This window comes from Elephantulus edwardii, unplaced genomic scaffold, assembly GCF_000299155.1.
Source record: "Elephantulus edwardii isolate Elephantulus edwardi_28Jun2011 unplaced genomic scaffold, EleEdw1.0 scaffold00058, whole genome shotgun sequence".
NCBI lineage: Eukaryota > Metazoa > Chordata > Mammalia > Macroscelidea > Macroscelididae > Elephantulus > Elephantulus edwardii.
In genome coordinates this window covers 9521752-9536778 of record NW_006399808.1, presented here as the reverse complement: position 1 = coordinate 9536778, position 15027 = coordinate 9521752, and the positions used below count along the sequence as shown (strand labels likewise).

Genomic DNA, 15027 nt, shown 5'->3' with positions numbered 1-15027 from the left:
AAGCACTGTGGCAATTGGACAATTAAAACAGACATTCGGATGGCGGGGAAGAAGAACAAACTGGGGAGGATGGTGGAGAGAATGGTGCGGCAATGAAGGGGTGAAAGCCCAGAATCCCTGTGAATGTTCATTGAAACTAATAAAATTTAATAATAATAAAAAAGAAAAAAAAACACAAAAAAACCCCTTAAAGTCAGAAAAAAAAAAAAAAGGACCTAAGCCTCTGTTCTTCTGCCCAGTAGAGGGTACTGTTACTATAGGAAGTAGAGAAAGGACAGTACCTTGCTTATCCACAAGATGGCAACAAACTCCATCTCTCCCCAAGTCTGAGCACAATGTAAGTCCCCAAAAGGTGGCTCATATTACTACAGAAAAGTAGGTCTCAATTCAGAGGCTAAACAATACCTGCAGACATTCAAGCTTTCAGGCAGGACTGCATCCAAGCTGACAGGACTGCTGCTGTTCCGCTCACTGCTCTCATAGCCAGATTCCATTCGCTGGATCAGACGGGGGTGCTGCTCTAAAAGGTGAGAGCCTGGTCGTGCTGGACCCCAGGACTTATATCGGGTGCTTGGTCCACCAGCTTTATTGCTGTAAGCAGGTGGCTTGCTTAGTTCATCTGGCGTAAATTCTTTTGCTATCCCAATCAAAGGATAAGTATAGAAGAGGAGAGAGCTTTAGTATTAGGAGATAAAACCAACAGGTAACTGTTTCATCCAACTACTATCATTCATTGAATTAATATCCCTCAAAGGTCTAACATGTTTTCTTTACAAATGGTCACATGGTGGTGAAAAATGTACTTTGCCAATATTGCCAAAAAACTAGTTTTTAAATATACAAGGCAAATTTATTAAAAATCTTAATATCCCCCCTAATTATCTCCTCACCTGCATCTTCAGAAAAGGGGCTAAGTTGCGTATAGCCACAGTGCTTCCTTTTGTCCTTACTAAAGATACTGTCAATGTTCAGAGACTCTCGTTTTGGTCTCCATGTTGCACGATACTTGCTTGAAGAACTGGACTTTGACTCACTGCTGGTACTCGCTACTTCCCAGTCATGAGAGTGCAAGGGCAGGATCCTAGGAGGTTTTTTTTCAGGCTGGTCTCCACCTTTACTACCAAAGGAAGAAGTTAGGTTGGTCTGAGAAGCGACTGAAGGCCTGTTGTGGATCATATTGCTGACTGTCTCTTTAAAATCTCTCAATCTGTTGGTGCTGCTGGATGGTTTAGAGGCATTTCTTGGAGCCTGCTTCTCTTTCAGTGTTTCTCCTAACAACACACAATAAGACAAAAGATGTTTAAATTGATCACAGTTACCTAGATCTCAAAGTCTAAAAAGCGAGAATAAGCCCCTCTGAATAAAAAGGAGAAACCATAATTTGAGAATATGATAGAAACTTGATACAGTGAGTGAGGAAAGAGGTGCAGTGCAGGGTGACTTGCCTTCGCTGTGGTACCCTGAGGCCTGTGGCTCATCGCCTTTCCTCCTAACACGGCCAGAGCTCCTCTTGCGCTCTATCAGTGATCCTTTCTTGGACGTATGTTTCTGATTACATTCACTATCAGTCAGGTGTCCTGAAAGAACAAGGGTATGGGGTGAGCTGGTATCTGAGACTAAACTGAATCTTCTTGTAAACAGTCTCCCTTTGGGATATTCATGACAGGGCACATGTTTTAGTGCACCCATGGCTGAGAAGCTGAAGGGAAAAGCTATCTGACTGAAGTCTAACAAGAATCTTTGAGTAGGTAAATGCAGGGCAGCTCAATATTTAATGGGAGCTTCCAACTTCACAGTGTTTCCTGAGAAATGAGCAGTCTCAGATTAGCTCATCACTATTTTCTAATAGCCCAGAAGGACTAAGGACATATCAGTTGGTAATTGTCAAAAGGGAAACATCTTAAAAATGGTATAAAAATGCCATATACCTATATATTTTGACTCTCGTGAATTAAACACAGTTTTTTCTTTCCTTTTAATTCATTCATTCATTCATTCATTAACTGCTTTTGCAACGTAAGTCAAAAGTCAAAGTCATTGCTATGGAGTTGGAACCAACTCAAAGCTGACCCTCTGGTGGGTTTTCAGAGGCTATCAATCACACAGGAAGAGACTACCCATCTTTCTCCCTTGAAGCAGCTGGTGAATTAGAACTTTCTGCCTCTGGGTTGGCAGTGCAACTCCTTCCCCACTAGGACATAAGAGCTCCCGAAGTCTAATACTTTTAATATTATGCCAGGTGCCCCAATCTGTGTCCACAAGAACTCTAATGGCTTTAACATTCAGATCAAAACAATAATTTAATGTGGATCATTTAAAAGGACATTTCAAATTTGAGTAATTCTTATTCTGATCTATAGCACAACGTTTACCAAACTTGGCTTTATTCATGTGTTCCTCAATACTAATCATTGGGATGAATAAAATGGTTAGTGTGTCAGGTCTTAATTAGCCTTAAAATAAAGGCCCAGAGATCTGCTTTTCAAAAATAAACTAGCTATTCAAAACCCTACAGAGTTGTTCTCTGACACCCATGGGGTCACCATTAGACAGACTCAACAGCAACTGGTTAATCACTAGGAAATCCAGGAGATTCTACTTCATTCCCATATTGCATGAATGCATGAATATGACTTTATAATAGCAAAGGTCACTGTTCCCCAGGAAGGAAACATTCTAAAGAATAGAATTATCTAAACTACTGGAAATCTGAGGCAAGACACCCCTCAGATTCTCAAATGCATTAAGAAAAATTTGTTTTTATATGTTCAAACTCAGCTCAAATTCATTGCTGTCCAGTGGGAAATGACTCATAACTGACCCTCCAGTGAGTTTTCCCAAGACTGTAAATTGCTCTGGAGTAGATCACCCATATTTCTCCTGCAGAACTGCAGGTGGATTCCAATTGCAAAGAGGCTTGGCCTTTGGGTTAAGGGTCCAACTCCCTATGGGCTCCATCTCTTTCACATATTAGTATATGAAAATAGTTTATTAGTATATGAAAATAGTTTAAACATTCAGACTACCCAATGTAATGAATATATATATATTTTTACATTGTTCTGTTCCCTTTGCTACTTCTAGGCTCCAGATGCCCCCCCTAAAAAAAAGCTTTAAAAAGGAGAAAATCACACGGAACACCAAAATGTGACAAATTTTAAACCAATAGCATGCAATGCCTCATTTCCTTTCATATATAAACCTAAAACCTTAACATAATTGGCTCTCCTCAAAATTACTCCTTGTTAATCTTATAGTTTAGGACTAGTGGTAAGGAGTTGTACCTAACAACCAGAAGGCAGTGGTTTAACTCCACCAGTTGCTGGTCCAAAGGAGGAAGATAGGCAATCTCCTCCTGTGTGCTTTACAGCCTCTGAAAACTTGCTGGAGGGTCAGCTACAAATCAGTCAGGCATAACGGCCCACAATAGCAGATGATGGGTACATGGGATTATATACTCCTAGTCTATATACTTTAAAATAAAAATTGTTTTTAAAAATGTCTATATGCAGGATATAAACCATCAATAGGAAGCCATGAGCCCACTCTCCCCAAATCCCTGAGAGTCTGGGCATTTTTCTATGCTTTATGTGTTCTAAATTCATAATGACTTTGCATCTAAGCAGTGGCCTTATTATTCTTATTAGGATTTCCTACCCTGATACTAGCACACGCTCCTATAAACAGAATAATTAAAAAATGTTCTCTGCAGTTGACACACAATAACAAACAAGGTATCATTCACTTCTCTGGGTTTTTGGTTTTTTTGAGTTGGGTTATTTTTTGCTATCTGCAAGCCTCGCTAGTTGATGAACCTGCCCAAAATACTCTCTTGCCCATAAATATACCCTTTCTCTCAAAGCCTTTTCATTCAAGACAAAGTTTGGCATGAAAACATGACAAGGTGCAATGACATAAGGGATTAGTGGGGCACTATGGAAAGAATAAGGATGGAGAGGACAGTAGAAGAAACGCTGACTTCATAATAAACGTTATTATCAGTTACATTGACAATGGTCCTTATTGACAGACTGCTGTTGACAGGAAATTGTACAATGGAACATCATCCATCAATTAGAATAATGTTGCTTCCTTGCATCCCACTCAAATACCTACATTTTGTGCCTTTCCCAATTTGCATGACAACCACTTCTTTTTTTTTTATTAATTTTAATGAAAGTTTATAGAAACTTAGGGTTTCCAGTCATTCAATGGGGAACTATTTCTAACCTGCCCCAGTTTCTTTTTATTGGGAGACTTTTTATGCAGGAAGTGAGTTAGGCAATCAGGATCCTTTATATAAGTCCCTACCTGTGTCCCGACTGCTCTGAGACGTGGAATCATTCTCCACATTATAGATGACTGTCCCCTGAGAATCAGAAGAGAAGTGACTGACCACAGACTCGTGATGGGAGTGTTTGTAGGGATAGCTGTCCGTTGAGGAATCTGTTCGAGTGTCACTTGAGATGGAGGGCTCCCTCCCTGAGAGAAGGAGGAGACACATAGGCAAAAGTGAGGAATGAGAGGACAGTAATAAACAGAAGGCAAAGAGATAGATGGCAACAGAGGTCCATAAGGCAAGAGCTTCCTAGATGGAGGGTGAGAAGGTATGTATACACAGAGGGACATTGTTCCCAACACCCAAGTTCCAGATAACCCAGACACACAAACAATTCCTCCCACTTCTGCCCCTACCTTGCTGAAGCCCTCACTTTGCCTGCCACTGTGAAAAACTGTGGGGCTTTAAGAAAACCTATGGGGGGAAAAGTGGAAGAAAGGAAAAAGTTGTGAAAAGTAAGATCTATTTAGATGGAGAGTCCCAGGCTGACTTGGCATATATAACCAGTTCTTTCCCTATCACATATGCTCTCACCTATACTGCTGGAAATGTAATTTAAAAATTTTTATTTAATATTATAAGCATTTTAATACTTATGAGAAATTGTGGGGCTGTTATTTATACTTTGGTGTTAAGTAATTCAGTTAAGACTGTTTTCCTTTGACTACCTAGTTAAAATAAGCACTATAAGAGAAATGATGTTTCATTGAAGGGAGAAGTAAGACAGATCTGGGTAAAGTGAAGAATGGGAAGAACACCAAGTACTAAAAAGGAGGGAGGTACAATATGGAGGGAGAAAGATTTCAAAGATAGTATTTCCTCTAAAATTATACTGAGAGCCAGCTTTAAATTCAGAAGGGGGAATAAAAAGGAGTATTTCTTCTTTCTTTTCAGAAATCATGCTAAAATTATAAAAGAAAAGGCTCAAATATGAGACTCATGAGCTATACTAGCCCTTAGCGAGCTAGCTGAAAACTGATTTGGTAAAGAAATATGACTTAAGTCTCATTAACAATTGGCTTATTAGTTGGAATATGAAAATAAAAACCTCTCATCTTAAGCAAACTGACTAGCTTCATAGTAGCTCTAAAGAATTTTTCTTAGTTTTAATAATTCAAAGTATTGTTAAAGTGGTATAATAAACAATCATCTCTATCATTATTTTAAAACTAAATACTGAAGTCTACTCTGTAAACTAAATGGTTGCTAGCTGAGGCATCAAACAGACTCCAATTCATAGGGACCCTATGTACAACAGATTGAAATTTAAGATCTCAGTCTTAAACAAGTTTCTTCTCACTTTTGTGTTGGAGCCCCAGGTGATTACAACAACACACTCTTGGAAATGAAAAGAAATAAAGCCCAGCACAACTGTGGCTTTAGCAGGAATTAGCACTTCTCTAATTCCTTCTCTTTCTCAAGCCTAGGTTAAATGCTAGAATAACTAAGTATGAGTACCGACCATTATGTGATCACATGGGATGGCAGGTGGGAGGTAGAGAGCTAAGTTGCTTACCTGAATCTTCACTATCATAGCATGTCCTGCTGTATGACTGGAACTCAACTTGGGAAGGAAGGTCTTGGATAGACACTGGGGTTCCCTGGGGGTCTGCATAAAGCAACAGCAAAGGCTGATAATGCCCCTTGATGCATTTGGTCACCACATCCTTCCATTTGGGGCCAATCTGAACCAGACAAAAGCAGAGGCACATGCCAATTATACTTCTATCCACAATTTAACATATATTGTTTTGTTATGTTTATCTAAACAACATCAAAGAAATAAATATTCAGGCATCGAATAAAGAAACAACAAAAGAAATCTCAGACCTAAATCTAAGGAACATTTTTTGCTAGTTCTTTTTTCTTGTACACACTCAGTCATTGTCAATGAGTCACAGCTGACCCTACAGAGGGTTTTCAGAGGCTGTAAACTGCATGGAAGGAGAACACTTATCTTTCCCCCATGGAGCAACTGGTAAATAGGAATTGCTTGCCTGTGATTAGCAAATAATTCTTTTAGACTACTAGACCATAATTCCTCTAGAATGTACAAAAATCATACAGGAGAAAAGGAAGATGAAATTGTTTTTATTTCTGTGAATCATTGATAGAATTATGAAATATGCATGAATATTCTAAAAGATGAATATGCTATATTTTATGCTGAGTGAACGAACTTAGTCCCACAAAGACAAATATTGTATAAAACCATTATTGTAGAATGAGTATGAGGATGTAAGATGGGGTGGGGGGGTGTGGAAACAGAAGGGTATGGATGGGGAGCTAGAGTGTTAATCATAGGGTTGTGCAACTCGATGGATGGTGGGGTGAAGGAAATAAGGATCTTTTGTGAAAAACAATGTATTAAAACTTTGTAAATAAATCAGAGTAAAACTTGAAAAAAATTAATATGCTATATGAGACCTTTAGCTGCCTTAGTGACCAATTTCTTTTTACATATATAAGTCCTCATTTGAAATTAATTTTCCCATAATTTTCTCCTAAATATTAAAATAACTTTTATGAATACAAAGTATGAAGAAATGTTCTCACAGACTGTCTCTGAGTAAATGATACCATTTCTGAATTCATGTGTGGCAGAACAGGAAATGTCAAACTGCTTAGACTAGACAGCTGAACCTCTTAGTCTTAGCTGTGTGCTAGATTCAGCTTTGCTCCCACACACTGACAAAACAACAGAGAGATAGTAATCCAACCAAATCCCCAAATTACTCTATCTTGTGCCTAATTAGTCATATTATTAATAGACTATGTTCTTGGAGTTGACAACTAGTATATTGGTTTATCTGTTACAGGTGCTCAGCAAATTTATAAATTTATAAGATATTGTTATTTTAATTAAAACTCATTTACATGCTTTTCATGCTTTTAAATCATACTTAATTATCTTCTGAGACTAGTATTATTTTTCAAATAAAAAATCCAAAGCTCAGAGAAGTTAAATTAGTTGCCCAAAATTACAACAAAAGAGATGAAGATGAAAATCAGGAAATCTGTCAGAGACAAAATATGTTTTGCTGTGCATACCTATCAACCATGAGAAAATAAATAAGTAAAATTAATTTGCTTTTAAAAACCAAAAGGAAGAGATGCTTGAGTATTCCTACCTCCTTGACATGAGCATCATCAAAATACATCCATTTTCGGATTTTTGTTTGGAAAAAGAATGTGGAATAATGTTTGCCATAGTAACAGATCATTCCTACTAAGTACAGTTCAGACTGCTTGGCCCGATCATCTGTCACTCTGAAAAACAGCTGTGGAGAAAGAGGAGAAAGGAAGTAACAGTTAAATTCCCAGCTCTCTCACATCATCTCTCAGTAAACTCCATTCACATTTCTTCTCCTTCTTTTTGTCTACATCTTTGCGCTACTCCAGATTTATTCTAAAAAGAAACCAAAAAAGTGCAGAAAACCAAAACAGACCAGAACTAATAAAACCATTAACATGGTAATGCTTCCTCTAACCTTTACTAAATATTTGGCAGTATTTTTAAGAAGATCCAGGAAAGTTTATAAGAAAGGAAAAACTATCAAGCTTCAAAGATTATTTAACCCTACAGATACAAATGGATGAGAAACAAATCCTTAAAAGGAGAAACACTATCATTGTTACCTCAGCTTCTGATTTGCTCAGGACCTATTGTAGGTGCTAGAAGACCTGCCAACAACAATAACAAGAGAGATTTCTAGTCGTAAGGAACTTACTCAATTAAGAAAACAATCACAAAAATAAAATAAACCAGAACTGAACAGAATATGTAAACTACCAAAGGGCAGAAAAAGGAGATTTTATTATGCCTGGCCTACCTAAGGTCAGAGATGCCTTAGGAAGGAGATCTAAAATAGAATCCCAGATAGTTAATTTCTTCTCAGTCATGGTCTATGGTCATAAAAAGAAATAAAACAAAAAACACAGGATCACCTTTGTCATAGGACTATTCCAGAGAGAAACCAGGAGGAAGGAAACCTTGGCTGCACCTACATTAAGGTATGGCATTGATAAGTTAAAGACTCCAGGTCTGAAATCTTTTTCCAAATTTTCCCTAAATTGATTGACAGAAAAATCACTAAATTTTCTTCGAAGATGCTTCATTACTTTCTTATTAGTGGAGAGCACAGTTCCTTGTGTGAATTTCATATTCTTGAACTCTTTCACTTCCTATAGCATCTTCTTGGCATTACTAACTCATGTGGTTGAATATACTTTTCTACTGTATATCAGTATAAACGAACAGTAAGTAGAGCACACAATAACATTTAATTGATTGATTTTTATCAGTCGCTAAACTTTGCCAATCCTGTCCTTCAGACAAGGTCATTATATGTTTCTCAGAAAGTCTTTGGTACTTCCCCAAAGGAGGTATGTGAACATGCATATATACATAAATGTGTATGTACACACATATCTATCTGTCCCAAATGTTACAGTGTTTGTCATGTATGACATACAGTTTTGTTTAGAGCTCACTGCCCTTAAGTAGCTAAGACATAAGAACGCTGTCAGTGACAAAAGTAACCAATACTCACATCACCCAGTTTCAGGCAAGTGCCCAAGCTGTGGATGACATCTTCTGCCAAGTCTGAGTGATCAGAGTCCCATACCAGCCCAATTGTGATAATTTGTGGAGCATTCATCAACACCCGGCGAATCCGGATCCTCTCTCCACAGTTGCTCTGAAATACACATATAAAGTCAGTTCCATGTTTCCCACTGGCTGTCTCAGTTCATCTGATGCTAGGATTTCCCTTCCCACTCCAAACCTCACCCTTGGCACCACTCACAGGGCAGTTCCGCAGATCTCCCATTGTGCTGGCGTTCTGCAGTAGTTCACCAAACATACTCGGTGAAGGTTTTTCCCGTCTTTCCAACATACAAATGGCCTGATTGCTTCAGGTGGAGAATAATAAGAGATGATGGTGGGACAGTTACAGCCCTATTGAAGAAATCATTCATGCAAACTCCTAACTATTCCTGAGCCTACTATACCAAAGCCCCTTGTCCTGACTAGTCTCAGTATCCCACAAAACACAATGAGTGCCTATGCTCTCGTCCTAAGATTTAACATTTACATACAGTCCCATTTCCCCTATCACTTTCCTGGCTGAAACAAAGTTTAAGAAATGGGTTGTGGTAGGAGAGAAAATAAGGATGATAAAGGGTTTCTTACTCTGGGTTCTTATAGCACAGATTCAGCAATAAGTTATCTGGATGCCTTCAAATTAAAACCCAATCAAATGGAGGGGTAAAAAAAAAAATCACTGGGATGAGTACCTAAGGATACAAAGACTCACCAAAGGGAAGTGGTAGAGATGTAATGTACCATCTGAATAAAAGGCAGTGGATCAGAAGTGGCACCACAGCTAGTACATACACACTGGACATGGAGAAAAAAGCAAAAACAAGCATTCACAGTTACTAATTGTTATGGCACCCATCTGACAACCCATATCCCAATGTATGCCTGAAGTAAAGGTCTTAAAAGAGAGGAGGGGAGTGCTGGATTTCACCTGCTCAAACAACGTCATTGCAAATTTCTGGTGAGAGATGCAATGTGGAGCAGTACATATATCTTCTTTGGTTTCATCAGCAATATGGAAGTGAATTCTCATCAGGAGATTTTCCTGACAAAGAAAGAACAAAAACAGTGTAACAATGTCACTCGACTGACAAATACACAAATTGGTATGTAGTTCACACAGAGAAAAAGAATAAAAAAATTCTCTTAGAAAGGAGACATAGCTTTGATTTTTTTAAATTAAAAATAATTTTAAATAAGAAGTTGCGCTCCAGCAAACAGCAGGCAGTCCCATAATTTTTCACCAAGTTTCCTGCAATGGCAGCATTTTGTGTAACTATACAACATAATAAGAAATCAGGAAATATATAAATTGGTACAGTCAACAGAATTTATCTAGACTCCATTAGTAATGTTGTTGTTATTTACCATTGAATTGCCTGTGACTCATAGTTGTCCTATACACAATAGCTCTGAAGCCTGCCCTATCCTGAGCCAGTCTCACTGACACTGACACCTCTACTCTATTGGCCTTAGTTACTGTGTCAATTGATCTCATCTGGGGTCTACCTCTCCTACATTGTCCCTCCACTCTTCTGAACATGATATCCTTCTCTAAGGACCAGTCCAACCTGGCCATATGCCCAAAATATGTGAGATGGAGCTTCAAATCCTTGACTCCAAGGAGAAACTTGGGATCTGTTTGTTCTCTTGGAAGTCCATGGTATGTTCAATACTCTTTTTCAGCACCACAACTCAAAGGTATCGATTCTTTTTTCATCCTTATTCCTGTCCAGCTCTCTGATACATAGCAACTAGCTGCAAAGATCATGGCCTGGATCAGGTACACCTTAGTCCCTAGACTGACATCATTACTCTTTAGGACTTCTGAGAGGTCCCTGACAGCATACATGCCCAATGTAATTCGTCTTTTGATTTCTTGACTGCTGGTGCCAAGAGTGTTGACTAAGGAGCTGAACAAACTGAACTTATTTGTGTGTGGAGTTCTATCCAATTTTATCACTTTATAGACTGGTATAACCACCACTACAATAGAAATACAAAACTGTTCATTACACAAGGTTTCTTTCATACTACCCCTTTATAATCATACCCAATCGCCATCCTTAACCTCTGGAAATGGATTATTAAGTCTTGCTAGAATAGTGATATGTTCACTGAGTTAGTAACAGATTATTTCTGGCTGCTCTACTCTTTAAATTTATTGTTTCTAGGTGTGATGCTGGCAGTTCTGAGTCACTGCAATTCTCTGTGACAGTACAATTTCACCACAGAATTTTTGGTTATAATCTCTATAGAAGCAGATTCCCAGGCCTTTAATGCTATAAACTTTACTGAAGCAGAGCTAATGAGTAGGTTTTTCACTATCATCTTTTTAGTTAGCAGATGACCACTTAACTATGTGTGAAAAGTAAGGAGGACTTAAAGCATTTGCTGCAAAAGATCAAGGACTACCGTCTTCAATATGGATTCTACTGCAACATTAAGATGACAAAAACCCTCACCACCAGCCAATCAGTAACAACATGATAAACACAGAGATTGAAGTCATTAATGATTTCATCTTGCTTGGATCTATAATCAACACTCTTGGTACCAACAGTCAAAAAATCAAAAGACATGTCGCATTGGGAAAATCTGCTCTAAAGACTAAAGGGAGCATTATCTAAGCCAAGTTCTTCTTTATTCCTTGTTAAGCACTGGAAATTTGGACAATGATTAAAAATGACAGAAGAAGAATTGATGCCTTTGAGTTGTGGTGTTGGAAAAAAGCACAGACCAACCCCATGGACTGTGAAAAGGAAAAACAAGTCTATCCTGGAGAAAATGAAACCAGGGTATTCCTTGGAGGCACATGTTTGGGGCATGTTGTAAGGAGAAGCCAGTTCTTAGAGAAGGGCATCATGCTAGAAAGGGTAAAGGTCAGCATAAGAGTGAAAGATCCTTAATGAGATGGATTGACATATTGACTGTAGCAATGAGAGTCTTATAACAAAAGTTTATAGAATACTTCTGATAACCCAATTACAAAATGGGCAAAAGACAAGGAAAGAATTTTCACAGAGGACGCAACAGACACACGAAGAAATGCTCCAAATCACTGGCAATAAGAGAGATGCAAATCAAAACCACAATGAGGTACCATCTCACTCCAGTAAGAGTGGCAAAGTTTAACAGGGCAGCAAGTAATAGTTGGTGGAGAGGATGTGGCAAGAAAGGAACTCTTACACATTGTTGGTGGGATTGCAAAATGGTGCAACCATTCTGGAAGGCAGTTTGGCGCTTCCTCAAAAAGCTGAACGTAGAAATTCCATATGACCCGGCTATTCCACTACTTGGAACATAGCCTGAGAATATGAGAACTGAGGCACAAACTGAGATTTGTACACCAATGTTCATAGCAGCATTATTCACCATTGCAAGAACATGGAAATAGCCCAAATGTCCAACCACAAATGAATGGATTGAGAGATTATGGTACATTCAGACAATGGAATACTATGCAGCACACAGGAGCAATAATTTTGTAAATTATTACCTAACTTGGGAGGGATTGGAAAGCATTATGCTGAGTGAACTCAGTCCCACAAGGATAAATATTGTATAAGACCGTTATTGTAGAATGAGTATAAGGATCCAGGAAGGGTGGGAGAGGCTGGAAGCAGAGGGATGTGGATGTACGGGGGAAGAGGGGATTAATCTTTGGGTTGTACAATTTGATGGAGGGGGGAGGAAAATTGAAAGAATTTGTTCAAATTTGTATTGTTTGTTGTTATGTGCCATCGAGTTGCTTGCAACTCACAGCGACCCTATGTACAAGAGCCCTAAACACCGTTCTATCCTGCGCCAACCTCTCCGTCTCAAACACACTCATTCCCACCACTCCACTCACAGAATCAATCCATCTCATTGAGGGTCTTCCTCTCCTGCACCATCCCCCCCACTCTCCCAAACATGATGTCCCTCTCCAAGGATGCCCAAAGTATGTCAGACGAAGCTTCGGAATCCTTGACTCCAAGGAGCATTCTGCCTTCACCCTCTCCAGGACAAACCGGTTTGTTCTCCTAGCAGTCCATGATATATTCAACACTGTTCTCCAGCACCACAGTTCAAAGACATCAATTCTCCTTGTATCATCCCTATTCACTGTCCAACTCTCCAATGCATAGCACGTAATTGCGAAGACTACAGCCTGGATCAGGGGCACCGTAGTCTCCAGTCTGACATCGTTGCTCTTCAGTACTCTTGAGAGGTCCCTCACAGCTGAGTTTCCCAGTGCAATTCATCTCCTTGATTTCCTGGCTGCTGTTACCAAGAGTGTTGACTGTGGAACCAAGCAAACTAAAACTGTTAACTATCTCAATCACTGATACTGCCAATTGGCCTAGTGGTGAGAATCTTTGTTTTCTTGATGTTGCGCTTCAATCCACTTAGGAGGCTGCAGTCCTTGACCTTCTGGAGCAAGCGCTTCAGGTCCTCCTCTGTTTCAGCAAGCAGGGTTGTGTCATCCGCATAACGCAGGTTGTTGATGATTGTTCCACCAATCCTGATGCCACATTCCTCCTCGTACATCCCAGCATCACGGATGATCTGTTCTCCATACAGATTGAAAAGGTATGGAGACAAAATACATCCCTGACGGACGCCCTTCTTGATTTTGGACCATGTAGTGTCTCCTTGCTCTGTTCTGATGACTGCCTTTTGGTCCAAGTCTAGGTTTCACATTAATACAATCAAATGTTCTGGGATTCCCGTTCTTCTCAGAGTCTGCCATAGCTTCTTGTGATCCACACAGTCAAAGGCCTTTGCATAGTCAATGAAGCACTTCTTCTGGTATTCTTTGCTTTCTGCCAAGCTCCATCTAACATTAGTTATAATATCCCTACTACCATGACCTCTACTAAATCCAGCCTGCACATCTGGCAGTTGTCTGTTGACATATTGTTCCAAATGTTTTTGGATACTTTTCAGCAGAATCTTGCTTGCATGTGATATTAATGATACTGTTTGATAATTTCCACACTCTTTTGGGTCACCTTTCTTTGGAATGGGAACAAATACCGATCTTTTCCAGTCAGTTGGCCAGCTGGCTGTCCTCCAGATTTCTTGTATTAGAATTTGTAAATTTGTATTAGAATTTTGTAAATAAACTAATGAAAAGAAAAAAGTCAACATGGGGGGGAAGGGAGGAGAAGGGGGTAAGATGTGCAAAAATGAATGAATGAAAATCTAACTTTTCTATAAACTTTTGTTAAAATGACAACTAAAATTAAAAAACTTATTTTAAAAAAAAACAACCCACAAAACTGCCCATGATGAAAAGTTTTACACACATAAAATGAATCTCGGAGAGATAACAAGGAAAGGAAGGGAAAGAGAGGGGATTAAAAATTTACAAAAGGCAAGTTGAGCGAAGGGGAAGGTAATACACAATAAGGGATTTTATTAGACATCCTGACTAATTAGTAACATTAATCAATAGTAATTAATATTATAAATAAAATAAATTATTTAGGAAAAGCAAATGTGATTTGTAAATCTTTACTCAGATAAAAAATTAATTAAAAATGAATAAATAAAACTGCAAACCCTCAACAAGAAAGCAAGCAGTAACCAGGTACTTACAAAGCACTCTGCAGCATCATCCATAATTCCCAGCTGGAAACGCTGTTCATCCTGAAACGTCTTTGCCAGAGCACTGCGGAGAGTGTCAGATGGAAGTACTTTTTCACTACTACACTGAAACTGGTTAAAGATTCCCTGTAAGGAAAAGGGAAAACAAGGGGTAAGCCTCTCTATATCCAAATCTGCCCTGCTAGCATCACTGCTTACAGCCATAAAATTAAATATCTAAAGCCCCCAAATATCTATTATCCATAGATTGATGCTTTTGTTAATAATTTTTTTAAAAAATCAAGTGTCAAAATGAAGGTGTAATTTCTTCCAAGAAAGATTATTTTCCAGCTGTATTTGATGCTGTCTAGGGCACCCTGCTTGCTGAAACTGAGGAGGACCTCATGCACTTGCTGTGGAGGGTCAAGGACTGCAGCCTTCAGTATGGACTGAGGCTCAATGTCAAGAAGACAAAGATTCTCACCACTGGACCAATTGGCAGCGTCAGGAT

The 15027-nt window shown here is 38.9% G+C and overlaps 1 protein-coding gene across 1 annotated transcript in view; it reads right to left on the bottom strand.

The window, feature by feature from the left end:
• USP54 (ubiquitin specific peptidase 54) overlaps window positions 1-15027 on the bottom strand; it is a 106482-nt gene that overhangs the window by 63461 nt on the left and 27994 nt on the right. Inside the window, exons 3-13 of the mRNA XM_006887536.1 lie at window positions 14529-14663; window positions 9874-9987; window positions 9658-9740; window positions 9148-9253; window positions 8893-9039; window positions 7471-7620; window positions 5856-6024; window positions 4312-4482; window positions 1446-1577; window positions 891-1271; window positions 406-637 (exon numbers count right to left, since the gene is read on the bottom strand). Of these exons, the coding sequence (XP_006887598.1) occupies window positions 406-637; window positions 891-1271; window positions 1446-1577; window positions 4312-4482; window positions 5856-6024; window positions 7471-7620; window positions 8893-9039; window positions 9148-9253; window positions 9658-9740; window positions 9874-9987; window positions 14529-14663 (1820 nt within the window). The remainder of the gene's footprint in view (window positions 1-405; window positions 638-890; window positions 1272-1445; window positions 1578-4311; window positions 4483-5855; window positions 6025-7470; window positions 7621-8892; window positions 9040-9147; window positions 9254-9657; window positions 9741-9873; window positions 9988-14528; window positions 14664-15027) is intronic.